This window comes from Trematomus bernacchii, unplaced genomic scaffold, assembly GCF_902827165.1.
Source record: "Trematomus bernacchii unplaced genomic scaffold, fTreBer1.1, whole genome shotgun sequence".
In the NCBI taxonomy this organism is placed as follows: domain Eukaryota; kingdom Metazoa; phylum Chordata; class Actinopteri; order Perciformes; family Nototheniidae; genus Trematomus; species Trematomus bernacchii.
This window is the reverse complement of record NW_022987621.1, coordinates 667,292-681,117: the sequence shown is the minus strand read 5'-3', so window position 1 is coordinate 681,117 and position 13,826 is coordinate 667,292. Positions and strand designations below refer to the sequence as shown.

The window sequence follows — 13,826 nt, the reverse complement described above, 5'->3', positions numbered from 1 at the left end:
CATACACTTCCTGTTTAACATGTTTTACCAGGAGTGTCGCTAACAACATGAATTCCTTGTGATTCAACCTATATCCTGGTTTCATTTTGTGAAAGTGTGTCTGCACTCTGCATATACAGGTGAGTGTTTGTTGGGCGGGGTGCTGGTGGTGATATAGCCTAAGTAAATTGAGAAGGATATATTATGTTTTTGAGTGTGTGTGTGTGTGTGTGTGTGTGTGTGTGTGTGTGTGTGTGTGTGTGTGTGTGTGTGTGTGTGTGTGTGTGTGTGTGGGTGTGTGTGAGTTCACAGAGCGTGTTTGCTCAGTAATCTCTGGCTGAACCTGTCTGATAGGTGTGGGCCTGCTGGCACTAACTTGCGCAGGTATGAAGAGAAACCCAGCTCAGTCCTGAGCCAGGAGGGAAACTCCAGCACTTCTGGGACCAAAAACAATTCACTTCTCTCAAAATCAAGGCGGAAGTCATTCAAAGATTCACCTGTACAAAGAGCTTTGGAATAAGACACCCTGGGATCGAGGAGAGGCTGTCTTGGAAGGAGAAACACAGAGAGGAGAATACTTCAGAATGTGAAATAAGCCGGAGGAGATTCTTCGCCTGCGGTTCGACCGATGGGTCTGGGATTCTAATGTGGCATTTCAGGCTCTGGGATGTACAAGATGTTGCTGTGTTTCTCAGCATCACATTATATATGTGTCACCTAGGTAAGCCTTCCAACACATGTTCATGATTTAAGTCGTGGGAGAAGTACTCATGTCCTTTACTTCAGTAAAAGTACCAACAACACACTGTGGAAACACTCCACAACAAGTAAGAGTCCTGCATTGCAAAAGCAAACCGAGTAAAAGTATTTTAGTATATTATGAAAATGTACTTAAAGGTCATAATGGAGTTCATTTGGAACTATTAACTACTGATTCTTTTCATTTGGGATTAATCCAAATATTATTTGCTCCATTATTCACCTAATGATTGTTTTGTAAAAACAGTAAAAGTAGTGAAATACCTTCACAGTTAACATGATCCAGAAGTGACATCTACCCAATGTTAGTCCAACCAACAGTCTGAACCTCGACATTATGAATGATACAGTACAACATTGTTAAAAGAAATATAACTTGTAAGCGATTATCAACAAAGTTGCTTGTATAGTCAAACACTTTATTTGGTTTTTGTAAAAATCTTAATTTATAAAGTAAATAAAAACTTTGTATTAATGTAGGGAAGGAAACAAGTAAAACATTTCCTTTTGAAATGTAGTGGCGTGGAAGTACAAAGGGACATGTCAATAAAAATACTCAAAGTACATTTACTTTCAAATGAAATACGATACTTGAGCGGATATATTCAGTTACTCTACCCCTCTGGTTTGTGATCCTGCCTATATGGCAATCCTATATTTGCTCAGGGTTAAAACATAGGATAAGGTCCAGCCCTCACAAAGGAACTGAAATAAGAGCCTGCAGGAGGCTGTTCATTTTCTCTATCTCTTTGTCTTAGTTTGCATAGCAGGGCAGAGTAGATAGAAATAACACAGTCATGTGTCTCTGTGGACGTGTCCTTTAAGCATCAGACTGCCCTGGTCCACATCCAAGTTCCCAGAGCACGAGAGGAAACTCTGGAGCCCAAAGACAGTAAGACAAATGAGAGGAGAGCAGTATGATGTCATTACAAATACAAGTCAAGCTGCACAGACTGAAGTATCTCTGCTAAAAAACATAAACAAACAAATACACGTCTTTTCTAAATCACATTTTTTAAATCCATACAAACATGGAAAACATTTAAGTATCTTCATAATGGAAGTGTATTGGTTAATGATTATTTTAGGTGTGATAATGAAAAAAGGGCAGCCAGCTTTTCCCACACCGTTTTGTTAGTCAGCATTGGTTTTTCTCAGGTGGAATTCTTTACCTGTGCCTCATTGAGCAAACACATCAGCAGAACCAGATCCCCGCTGAAACTGAGGAAATATTTGATCAGGGGCGGCCAACACTGCTAGCTACATTCAAATCAGTATTTCTCAGCTTGTTTGACAAGTTTCCTTCAGAAAGAAGAGCACGTTTGTGTGTGTAAATGGAGAGTGAGTCACAGGGTTGGCCTGCAACACTGACTAGATGTGTCATGAGAAGCTATGAGGCTAAACATTTAATTTTTATGAGCATATTGCATTGTGTCATACACTGAAATGTTTCTCAGTAATTACTGTCCTAGCCAGTGGTGGAATGTATTTACACTTCCTTAAGTTCTTTACTCAAGCAGCATTTTGAGGTACTTTCTTGAGTATTTTCTTTCCATGCTACTTTACTACATCTCAAGAAGAAATATTCCACTTTTTATTTCACTACATTTGTTTATTTGAAAATATCAGTGACTTCGCTGATTAACAAAAATACCAGAGTATAGGAATAAAGGAATAAATGATGATGTGTTAAGCGGCCCGGCAGTATATAAAGTCATTCAAATTAGCTGCAACATAAAAAGCAATAAACACAGGAATGTATCAATAATTATAATCATATATAATTCAATGTAATATAAACTGTTCTGAAATAATCCATTGTGCAAAATAAGTAATTGTTTTGGATTTTTAAGTATATTTTGATACCAATACCTTTGTACTTTGACTTTTTTTAATTGTATCTGTCTGTCGCACTCCTATGAACCTTTGTGTTTATTCCAATTAATATGTCTATTTACTTTTCATCCACACAACGCATTTTACATTTAATATGTATATCTTTACTTTCCGTCACCCTATTTTTCTTTGGAAGCTGGAGCCATCTCCATTCACTCTCCCCAGAGGAGCCTGACCCGCTCAGTGCAGGAGGATGTGTTTTTCTCACTGGATGTTTCCTGCATCGGGACCCCCACCATACAATGGACCTTTATGTCAGGAGCGGTGAGCCGCACCATAGGGACCTGGCAGCCGGGGGGGTACACCAACATCACGGAGGACTACAGCGGCAGAGTGCAGGCCTTCAAAAACGGCTCCATGGGGCTGTCGGACCTGCGGCTGCAGGACGCGGGGTACTACGTGGTCACTGTCACAGAAACAGCAGGAAGCAGCAAGGACGCTGGCTTTGTCCTGAAGGTGAATGGTGAGTGGATTTGGGCTCCTGCCAAATCTAAGAAAAATGTATTCAAGTTCTGTACTTTTACCCTGTGGCACGTGTGCAGACTCTTTTGGCGCATTTCCACCATGGCGCAGTTTAAGCGTGCCGTGTCGTGCCGAGCCCGTTTTTGGTTGCGTTTCCACTAGGCCTAGTTCCGGCCCGGGGCTACTTTTTCACCTTTTTTCTGGCCCGACAAAATCGTGGTTCTATCGTGGCCAACAAAAAGGGCTGAGTCGGGCTGAGTATGCTAAACTAGAGAGAGAATCGCTGGCAAGGGGGCAACAACTACAACAAGATGAACATATTTGACCGTGATTTAATTGTAATACACGTTTCAAAATGATGCCGAAGTAACAACATACTGATACCGGTTAGTAAAAACCATGAATTAATGCTTTGACAAGTCTGCAGACAGACGGCAGGCGAAAAACCTTTTAAAATGTGTGTTTTCTGAATGGAGATCGGCTAAGCTAACGCAATATATGCTCCGACCGTCCACACTCACAACAACGGCCTATACAGACATAAATAAACCAGCGACTATATTCGCCATGACACAGACAGTCTGTGGTTTGTACTTGTTTAACTTTTGTCTAGTTTCTGAACAGATATGAGGAGCTGTGAGCTCTGAGTGCTAACAGCTAACGGCTGATGTTGTTTTTCTGTGGTTCTCATTGAAGATGACGTCACGGCTCCGCCTACACTGCGTTACTATAGATACTACCCCAGTTCCTAAACTGTAATGGAAGCGCAGCATAAAGTGAGCCAGTCCTAACAAGGCATAACGAGGCCTAGCCATACCGAGCGAGGCCGAGCGAGGCCGTGTAGTGGAAATGCGCCAAAAGTGACCAAAAATCACACACTTTTGGCGCATTTCCACCATGGCACGGTTTAAGCGTGCCGTGTCGTGCTGAGCCCGTTTTTGGTTGCGTTTCCACTAGGCCTAGTTCCGGCCCGGGGCTACTTTTTCACCTTTTTTCTGGCCCGACAAAATCGTGGTTCTATCGTGGCCAACAAAAAGGGCTGAGTCGGGCTGAGTATGCTAAACTAGAGAGAGAATCGCTGGCAAGGGGGCTACAACTACAACAAGATGAACATATTTGACCGTGATTTAATTGTAATACACGTTTCAAAATGATGCCGAAGTAACAACATACTGATACCGGTTAGTAAAAACCATGAATTAATGCTTTGACAAGTCTGCAGACAGACGGCAGGCGAAAAACCTTTTAAAATGTGTGTTTTCTGAATGGAGATCGGCTAAGCTAACGCAATATATGCTCCGACCGTCCACACTCACAACAACGGCCTATACATACATAAATAAAGCAGCGACTGTATTTGCCATGACACAGACAGTCTGTGGTTTGTACTTGTTTAACTTTTGTCTAGTTTCTGAACAGATATGAGGAGCTGTGAGCTCTGAGTGCTAACAGCTAACGGCTGATGTTGTTTTTCTGTGGTTCTCATTGAAGATGACGTCACGGCTCCGCCTACACTGCGTTACTATAGTTACTGCCCCAGCTACTAAACTGTAATGGAAGCGCAGCATAAAGTGAGCCAGTCCTAACAAGGCCTAACAAAACCGTACTAAGTCGAGCGAGGCCTGCGGTGGAAATGCGCCATTACAGCGACTATAAAAAGGGGCAAAATGACCACAAAGAGACACAACACAAACAAATACACTGCTTTTCTTTATGACATTTTTTAAATCCACACAAACATTGAAAACATTTGAGTATCTATGTAATGGTAGTGTATTGGTTAATGATTATTTTAGGTGTGATAATGAAAAAAAAGGCAGCCAGCTTTTCCCACACAGTTTTGTTAGTCAGCAGTGGTTTTCTCAGGTGGAATACTTTACCTGTGCCTCATTAAGTTGCAAAATAAACATACGTGAAGAAATAGGAAAGTTAAACAAAACATTTGAAACTTTCATAATACAGAACTGGTCCCTTGGCACAGACATAAAAAGGCCCCATCACCTCTTAGGAGCAAACACACTCACTATGGCTTTTGTCTATTTGTCCTGATTTTTTACGTCTTTTCTTGGTACTACATGTCTTTATTAGTGACATTCTGCAGGAGAGGATTAGGGAGGCCCCCTGACACTTTAGACCCCCGTATGTTCAGTGATCCATCTGTGAAGGAAAGAAAAAGTCTAGGGTAACATTTTGAATGTATAGTAATTATGTGATCTTGAGATCAAACAGGAGCTTTGAGTTTATCAAATCATTGTATTCATCATTATCTTTAGTGAACATTATAACCTGATGCTGCATTTTAGTTAAAAAGGATGACACATGAAAATAGTTTAATAAAGTAAGATTAATTGTGACCTTGACATAAGAACCATAGTGATGTCATTCCCTAACATATATCAGTAATTGTCTAATGTGGTTGTGTTGTGTTACTCTCTCGAAAGTAATCTGAGCTCATGTGAAGTGAACCTAATGTGTGTGTGTGTGTGTGTGTGTGTGTGTGTGTGTGTGTGTGTGTGTGTGTGTGTGTGTGTGTGTGTGTGTGTGTGTGTGTGTGTGTGTGTGTGTGTGTGTGTGTGTGTGTGTGTGTGTGTGTGTGTGTGTGTGTGTGTGTGTGTGTGTGTGTGTGTGTGTGTGTGTGTCCTGCAGAGGTGCTGTACGAGGACCTGCAGTACCTCTCGGTCTCCGCCCTGGCTCTGGCCTGTGTGGCTGCTCTTCTCATGCTGAGCACCTGGCTGCTGGACAGGGCCTACAGGAGGATAGTGGCATGGAGACGCAGGAAACAGATGCCAGGTAAAGAAACTTCACATATAAGTCTCTAAAGTACATGCCCCTTTAAGAACAACACATTTTGTATGAAACACCATCTTTCAAACAATTAAGAAGAGACACCTAAGCTAAAAACATGATCTTTTAATGCACTATTTTGAGTAAATGTGCTTCTTTAACATGTCTAATTTCGGATTAGTAGAGACAAAAACATCCAAAATAGACATTTAAGTGTTTATTATCATTGTCTATTTGCATCTGTAGTGTTCTTCTTATTCACCAAAAGATGGTGTTAATGAATGCCTCATGTGAATATTTAAACATTTCAGGAGAACAAATATTGCACAAAATGCACTTTAGGAAGAAGTGAGCATTTATTTTTTCATATTCCAACTTTTATTTAACTGTGCCGCAATGAATCAAATGCTTTTTGAAAGCCTATACAAGAAGTTTGTGAAGTTGAACATTTAAATGTTAAAAAGTTGAAACATCAAACTGAAGTGAGGCTTGTTTAGGGAACTGGGACTTCCTGTTAGCCTTTTCAGCCATTTCATATCAATGGGTATTTAAAGACATTTAGACAGCTAATCATTTGGATTAGTAGAATCAAAAACATCCAAAATAATTTATTTTACAATTCTTAGTCTAATTGCATCTTTAGTGTTCTTCTTATTCACCAAAAGATAGTGATAATGCTTCATGGGAATATTTCAAACACAATACAAAAAATATGTTTGTCTCAATTTAAGTATTTAAAGAAGGAAGTGTCGGTGATATCTTATCCCCTTCACTACTCAATGAGTGATTAGCTGTGGTAAATAAAAAGGTGGGAGAGTTAGCAGCAAGCAAAGCTACTCCAGGAAAGCAAGTGATACAAGGCATGTACATTCGGTGCAAATTCTAGTAATGATATCTAACAACAAATACAATACTTCTATTTCCATCCCACCACTCTCTCAGAAAGAAAATAAACATATATATTAAATATTCACTGCTGTGATATCGTACGTAAGAATCCAATCTAATTCCTTATCAAGTGGATCCTCTAAGGCAGGGGTGTCAAACTCTATTTCAACGCGGACCACATTAGCATTAAGGTTGCACTCAAAGGGCTGGTTTTAACTATATAAATATATATAAATATATAATATATACATAAAATAATGTATTATATTACATTATTGCCTCTGCATTGGATTATTATCGGATAGGATAATAACTTAGTAATTAACCACGTCTGAAAGCAGAAGTCCAGGGCAAATAATTGCAAGTCTCTTCAGTGCGCATGTCACAAAACGAGATGCATTGTGGGACATGTAGTTTATGGGCAACCTGCTTCTGTGAAGTGGCATGTAACTGTATAATAAACGTATTATATTCTTTGTAAGCTCTTGCGGGGCCACATAAAATGAAGTCGCGGGCCGGATTTGGCCCCCGGGCCTTGAGTTTGACACCCCTGCTCTAAGGAGTCATAAAGTCCAGAAAGGGTTTCCATGTTCTAATAAAGGTTTGAGAGGAGCCTCATTTTCTCTAACTGGAAGAAGAACAGCAAATATCTTTAAAGCGGGATATATGCTGGATCTGGATTCTATATAGATGATGAGTTGTGTTTACTTTCTGCTGCCTCAGTGTGTGAAAGGGATGAATATGGCTTGATGGGCGTGAGTGTGGGTGAAAGTGATGTATTGTGTCCAAGTATGGGTGTGTTAAAGTACAAAGGTCTAATATAGCGCTGTTCTGTATCAAGTGTTAAGTTTAAGTGTCCTTTCATGCAGAAAATGATGCGACAGAGCTGCAGCCTCTTTGATGGATGTCTGTGCACCGCCGGAGGAAACTACACACTGTTCACTTAAGAGTTATTTTTAAAGTTAGATGTAAATAAAATGTATCTTATTTTTTTCAGTTGAACAAGTTACTTACACAGAGGAAGGCAGTTTAGTTATGAAAACTGTGTACCATGTTTACATTTGTATTGAATACACATGCTGTACAGCTCACTGATGAGAACACTGGATGAATGTACATATATCCCTCATGATATTGGAAAACAATACATACTGTATTTATTGTCTAAACAAGTGAATTGTGTGGTTTTCTTTTCATCGTGGCTTTTTCACAGACCTAACAAATAAAAATAATATTTAATAGATAATACATCTGATGAAAGGGAGTAAAAAGTCTGTTTCTCCAAAATGCTGTTGCTCATATTAGATCATTGATACTGTAAAGATAAAGAGCACACAAACACATTCCTCACAGTGAACTAAGTGAACCATACCTCTTTAAATCACATCTAATTCATAGCTTCATTCTTATGATATGTTGACAAATCAACACAAACACATGGACAGATTTAACCTTTTATTTTGTATGAAATAGTGTGAGGCACACACCTCACGTTAGGGCAGCAGACACTAGGTGAAAAGGAAACGATGGCAGTATTGAAAGTCCAAGGATTGGGTAAAAAAAAAAGTGTAAGGGAGTGTCCAAGTCTTTGACAGCTTGTGTGTATGAAGAGTGTGACAGTATCTAGGGGCAGGGGGTCAGTGCCGCCATGAGGAGCTCCATCTTGTACACAAAATTGCGGCCCTCCATCTTGCTCCAGTGGACCTCCTTGCTGGGCCCTCGGAGGTGGCTCCACTTGGGGTCCTGGATGACGTCGCTCTTGGGCAGCTCTTTAGTCTGGCTGCGGGGGAACTGGACCAAAACTTTGCACCCGCTCTCTGGGCCGTTACGCACTGAATGGAAAACAGATACACATATGTTAATACTGGCATACTTGGTGGTAATGTGAGATAATGAGAACATTCAGTATCACTGTCCTGGGATACTGTTATAGATAACAACCCTTCGTGATGTTCATGTAGCATTACAGGAGTTCTTTTGAGGTGAGGTGATGTGATTTTCTCTCTCAATGATCCTTCGACTTGTTTCAACCCGTCAGTCTGGTCTCATGTGATTTAAGAGCTGAGACTGGGTGTGGCCTAGTTGCATTAAGCAAGAGCAATGCATGAGTTGCGCCACCTGCTCAGGAAAAAGGGAAAGTGTGTAAGCCTCTTTGTTCAAACTGCAACAGGTCTCATCTCTGCTGCTTTGAATTCTGGTCCATTACGGCTAACTGTGACTTACATATATTTATTTAATTCCCATGCATTTCTTCCCCTGTGACTGTTTAATGACAGCACATTTGAGTTTTGAAAATGACTATCTTGTTGTTTGGTTCAGAGATACCAATATGGAAATCCAATAAAACTGATAGGTCAACATTATTAAGCCATCAAGCTAGTTAGTTAAGCTTGATCTCTGGCAAGTTATCAAAGCTTTACCTGTACGATGATTTAAACAAATCAGAATATCATTTATTCAGAAAGAGAGGTTAACTTCCTATGTAGATGTTTACAACACTTGTCTCTAGGGCTGCCCCCAATTAGTCGACTAAACGTTAACCGGCCAGAAAACCCCTCCCCTCACACTTCATTCAGAGCTGTGCCTGGTCCCTAAGGTAACTTTGTCAGGCAGGATCCAAAGTGTGGGATCTCTCTGAGCGTGTAAAGGACGACCTCCACAAGGTGACTCCATATCCTGCCATCAGAGCGCAGCTTCCCGTACGCTGGCATCATAACAAAACACAGAGCTTCATTAACCCCGAGTGTTACTTTCTCAGACTGAGGAAAACCAGCAGCAGTGAGTCAGGCAGTAGCCTAGCTTTGTATCAACATATAGACCTATAATATATAATCATTATGACCTCAGAAACCGATAAATTAAGTCTTTCATTTCATGATGAGGGCGTAATGTGCGGAGGTATTTTTGGAGTAAATGCTCAGTGTGTGTGTCCTCGCTGCTTGTTCCGACATATTAAGAATCCTTACCGGAGCTTCTGCCGTTTATCCCGCTGACGGCGGACCGCCCCGTCCGTGCGCTGTGACTCATGCGCTTTCTACGTGTACAATTTAATTTATATTTCTAAGGTTCATTACTACCGTTTTATTTTATATTTTATGAGAAGCACAACGTACCATGCCTTTGAAACTGAAACCATTTTTGGAGACAAAATGTATAAATAATATCAATAATCATAATATATAATATACATGCGACGATTAGTCGCCGACAATTGGTTAACTAGAAACATTTTTAGTCAGGGGCAGCGCTACTTGTCTCACCTGAGATGGCGTACTCTCCGTTGGGAGAGGCGACGGTGACAGCCGAGGCGTTCCCGATGCTCTCCACCGGGCCCAGGCCCACGTGGTTACTGAAGCTGAGGACCTGCCAGCCCATCACTTTGGCCAGCTGCTGCACCGCATGCACCTGATGCTGAGACATCTGGGGACAACGACAGGTCAGTGAGTGGACACATTCAAGTCCTGCATTCCAAACCTATTATCATTACTGCTGCATTCATGCGTGTGTTGCATTCTGCTCTAGATATTTAAGGTTGTGCTCCTTTTCATTCCTTTATACACTATATAGCGCTGTTGTCCTGGGAGAACTCTCAATTTTACAATATCTCTAAAAACAGCCCTATTTTGAACTTTGTAATGATGTATTTACCAGCTAATCAAAGAGGCTTTTTAAATAGTGTATTGAGCTATAGTTGAGATCATTAAGGGGATCATTCACAACAAATAAAGACTTTCAAGTTGAAAATCACCATATTTTCTGATATAAGGTTTCCACTGGTCAGTAAAAAACATGTTTTCTGAAAAGTAAGTAAAGCTGTCAGATAAATGTAGTGGAGTAAAGAGTACAATATTTCCCTCTGAGGTGTGATGGAGAAGATATATAAGGTTGCATAAAACACGTAGCTACAGTACCTTGAATTTATCCTAAATGGATTTTCAACACGCTGTGAATCATTAGAATGGGAAGTATATTGAAATAAACATATATGCAAATGTTTAACTTCCCTCCATGTTGCCAGATCCCAGAAATATCTGTCGCTCGAACAAAAGCGAGCCAGATGACCTAAAAACCGACTTTAGCAAATGAGTGGGGAGCTCTGTGTTCCGGCAAAATGGACGGAAGTTAAACATTTTTCATTTACTTTTGTACTATGCCCTGGAGTAGTTACATTCCACAACTGGTTATTACTAGTACCAGGTAACAACCAGACTATGTGTACCTCAGGGTCTTAAGCTAAACAGAAAGCTGCACACACACACAGTCCCATGAGGGAATGAGATACCTGTGAGAGCAGGAAGTCCTGCAGCTCCTGCTCCTGGTGCGACAGAGTGACCACCCGTCCGTCTCTGTGCACCACCCTGATCTGCTCCACACCAATGTTCAGCTGCAGCTGGATGGACCTAAACACACAGACATGTTGAACTGTCAGAAATGTGTCCAGTGAGGAACTAACATTGGAGCTAATTATTGAGAAATGCTTTTTACTTACTTTGTTTCATTTATTTGTGTTTAAGTTATGATTTGAGCATTATGTCAGTGCGTAAAAAGCATTTAATAAGCTTTATATTCTATGACAGCCACAGTATGCAAATACCTACTTGAATGCCCATGCATTCAAAATAACAGCTTTCCACCAACAAATTCAGTTTTAAATATAAGTGATTCAATTCTTTGTGGAAAAAAGGGAAATTAATGGTTATTGTATCGGCTTAAAAACATCCATGAGAGGCATCCCTAAAATAAATTGGTTCCTAAAAAGGAGACAACTTTTGGGATGACTTATTCCTTTAATAAGATGCCTGCAGATACCCACAGCAGCAGCACACACACACACACTCAGCAGCGTACGCACACACACTCAGCAGCGCACACACACACACTCAGGCAGGTTCTGCCCTGTATTTCCCACAGTGGGACCACCTTCCTGCTCTGGTTCTTCCTCTATCCTTCCTTCCTCTCCTCCACTTACTTGCAGATCTGCTCGTAGCCCTGAGAGGTGATGAGCACCTTGACGCTGGACTCGTACACATCGTTTATGTTGGACCAGTGAGCCTGGATCTGGGGGTCTTCTATGCGGCTGGCCAGGCTGTCAATGGTCCGCGCCGTCCTGGTGGTCACAAACGTTTACACTGAATTATGAAGCAGGGGGCTAAAAAATAAACCTTACACAGGACGTCACTCAGCATATACAAATCAAAACTTTTGCGGGCTTCACGTAACGCCCATATTTGCCTATAAATAGTCAAAGAAACGCCCCGTATTAATATTAATTTTGACTGACTGCATGAAGAAGATTGCAGGAAATGAGGACAGAACAGCTCAAAAAAACATTTCACACCGTGTCAGATTTAGGTTCTTTTGGGGAGGTGGAGACAAATCACATTGTTTGGTGGATGCAGTTTGAACCAGAGTAGCAGCATGGAGGTCGGATCGTCACCAAAATAAATAAATAAGTGGTCCGAAAAAGACAAAATACACATAACCTTCCTCAGGCAGTGTGTCAGTGTGTTTGTGCCGGGGACAGGAGACCCCCCCATGATGAGCAACTGTAAGAAAGTATCGAGGGATCCCTGCGGAGTGGAGTCAATTCATGTTTGTTTTTTTATTTGCTGGTTTGTGTTCCAGCTGTCGATCAGCTGTGCGCAGCATCTCCACTGCAGCAACTCTATATCCACCAGTTAAATTAAATAAAACTAATGTGTTGTGTTGTATCAGCTGCCAAATCTACCAAATATATGGTGTTCTTAGTTTCCATACCTCCTGTGTATTATGAGCCTCCTGTGTTTTTATGAGCAAACGGCATAAAACATGATTAAACATGATAGTATATAAAACCATGCTCGTATCTATACAACCTATAGAAATACAAAACGGCCTCAGATTATATACATACATACATATATATATATACATACATACATATATATATATACATACATACATACATACATATACATACATACACATATACATATATACACATATACATATATACATATACACATATATATACATATATATATACATATATATATACACATATATATACACATATATATACATATATATATACACATATATATATACACATATATATATATATACATATACACATATATATATATATATATTAGGGCTGTCAGTCGATTAAAATATTTAATCGCGATTAATCTCATGATTGTCCATAGTTAATCGCGATTAATCGCACATTTTTTATCTGTTCTAAATGTACCTTAGAGGGATATTTTACAAGTTTTTAATACTCTTATCAACATATGAGTGGACAAATATGCTTTATATGTTTGTTTATTATCATTTGAACAATGACAAATATTCTCATGAATATTAAACACAACAACCTGAACATTACAAATATTCACCTCAATTCAACCTGGAACCTCTCTCATACAATAATACTGTGTGTGTGTGTGTGTGTGTGTGTGTGTGTGTGTGTGTGTGTGTGTGTGTGTGTGTGTGTGAATGTGGAGACACTGTGATGGATCGTTGGAGCTATGTGCAGCTCAAGGCATATATGCTCGAATGGGAGCTGCCTGGACGCTGCAATCATGTTGCGCGCACTATCCGTGCTGAGTGTGCTGACTTTTCGTACAATGTCCCACTGTCTGGCTATCTGCATAAAGTCAAGTGCTCGGCGTAGTTGTCGGCGAAATGTCGCTCCTCTGTTTTCATTGAAACAGCTCCTTATATCCGTTAGCGCAGCTAGCTAGCACCAGATGCTAACAACAACAACAACACGTAAGGTGTGCCTCGCTCGCCCCACACATACACACACCCTCCCGGTCCTCCCGATGGCCAGTCCGGGCCTGCCGGGGAGCGTGGAAGTGTGGTCTGCCACAAGCGGGCGGCAGGAGCGGGGCTGTCAGCATCAGCTTGTAGATGGTATTTTAAACTCGCTCTGAAACTACGGGGCGGCCGAGGACAGAAAATACACATGCGTTAATCGCGTTAAAATAATTAGTGGCCTTCATTTTTTTTTGCGTTAACGCGTTAACTTGACAGCCCTAATATATATATACATACATATATATACATATTAT

General features: G+C 40.6%; 2 protein-coding genes across 4 annotated transcripts in view; one reads left to right on the top strand and one right to left on the bottom strand.

Annotated features, from left to right (window-relative positions):
- Nucleotides 1-28: 28 nt before the first annotated feature.
- On the top strand, nt 29-7,941 carry LOC117484332 (V-set and transmembrane domain-containing protein 5). 2 transcript variants are annotated; one of them, XM_034132812.1, is made up of 5 exons: nt 29-119; nt 334-700; nt 2,771-3,097; nt 5,743-5,886; nt 7,638-7,941. In XM_034132812.1, exons 2-5 carry the CDS (start codon nt 625-627, stop codon nt 7,667-7,669), a joined length of 579 nt encoding a protein of 192 aa, XP_033988703.1. In that variant the 5' UTR covers nt 29-119; nt 334-624; the 3' UTR covers nt 7,670-7,941. The 2 variants fall into 2 exon arrangements, with proteins under 2 accessions (XP_033988703.1, XP_033988702.1); XM_034132811.1 differs by lacking the exon at nt 29-119 and having other exon boundaries at nt 255-700.
- Nucleotides 7,942-8,210: 269 nt separating this feature from the next.
- med17 (mediator complex subunit 17) overlaps nt 8,211-13,826 on the bottom strand; it is a 21,758-nt gene continuing 16,142 nt past the window's right edge. For both annotated transcript variants that reach the window (XM_034132805.1, XM_034132806.1), the window contains 4 exons: nt 11,738-11,875; nt 11,051-11,168; nt 10,029-10,188; nt 8,211-8,600 (listed from right to left, as the gene is read on the bottom strand). In XM_034132805.1, the coding sequence (XP_033988696.1) occupies nt 8,392-8,600; nt 10,029-10,188; nt 11,051-11,168; nt 11,738-11,875 (625 nt within the window). In that variant the 3' untranslated portion in view covers nt 8,211-8,391. The remainder of the gene's footprint in view (nt 8,601-10,028; nt 10,189-11,050; nt 11,169-11,737; nt 11,876-13,826) is intronic.

Bases quoted from the DNA above. Each gene is read 5' to 3' on its own strand.
- LOC117484332 (XM_034132812.1), top strand. From the start codon at position 625: ATGTGGCATTTCAGGCTCTGGGATGTACAAGATGTTGCTGTGTTTCTC. The intron at 701-2,770 runs GTAAGCCTTCCA...TTTCTTTGGAAG, and splicing joins ATTATATATGTGTCACCTAG to CTGGAGCCATCTCCATTCAC. The intron at 3,098-5,742 runs GTGAGTGGATTT...TGTGTCCTGCAG, and splicing joins CTTTGTCCTGAAGGTGAATG to AGGTGCTGTACGAGGACCTG.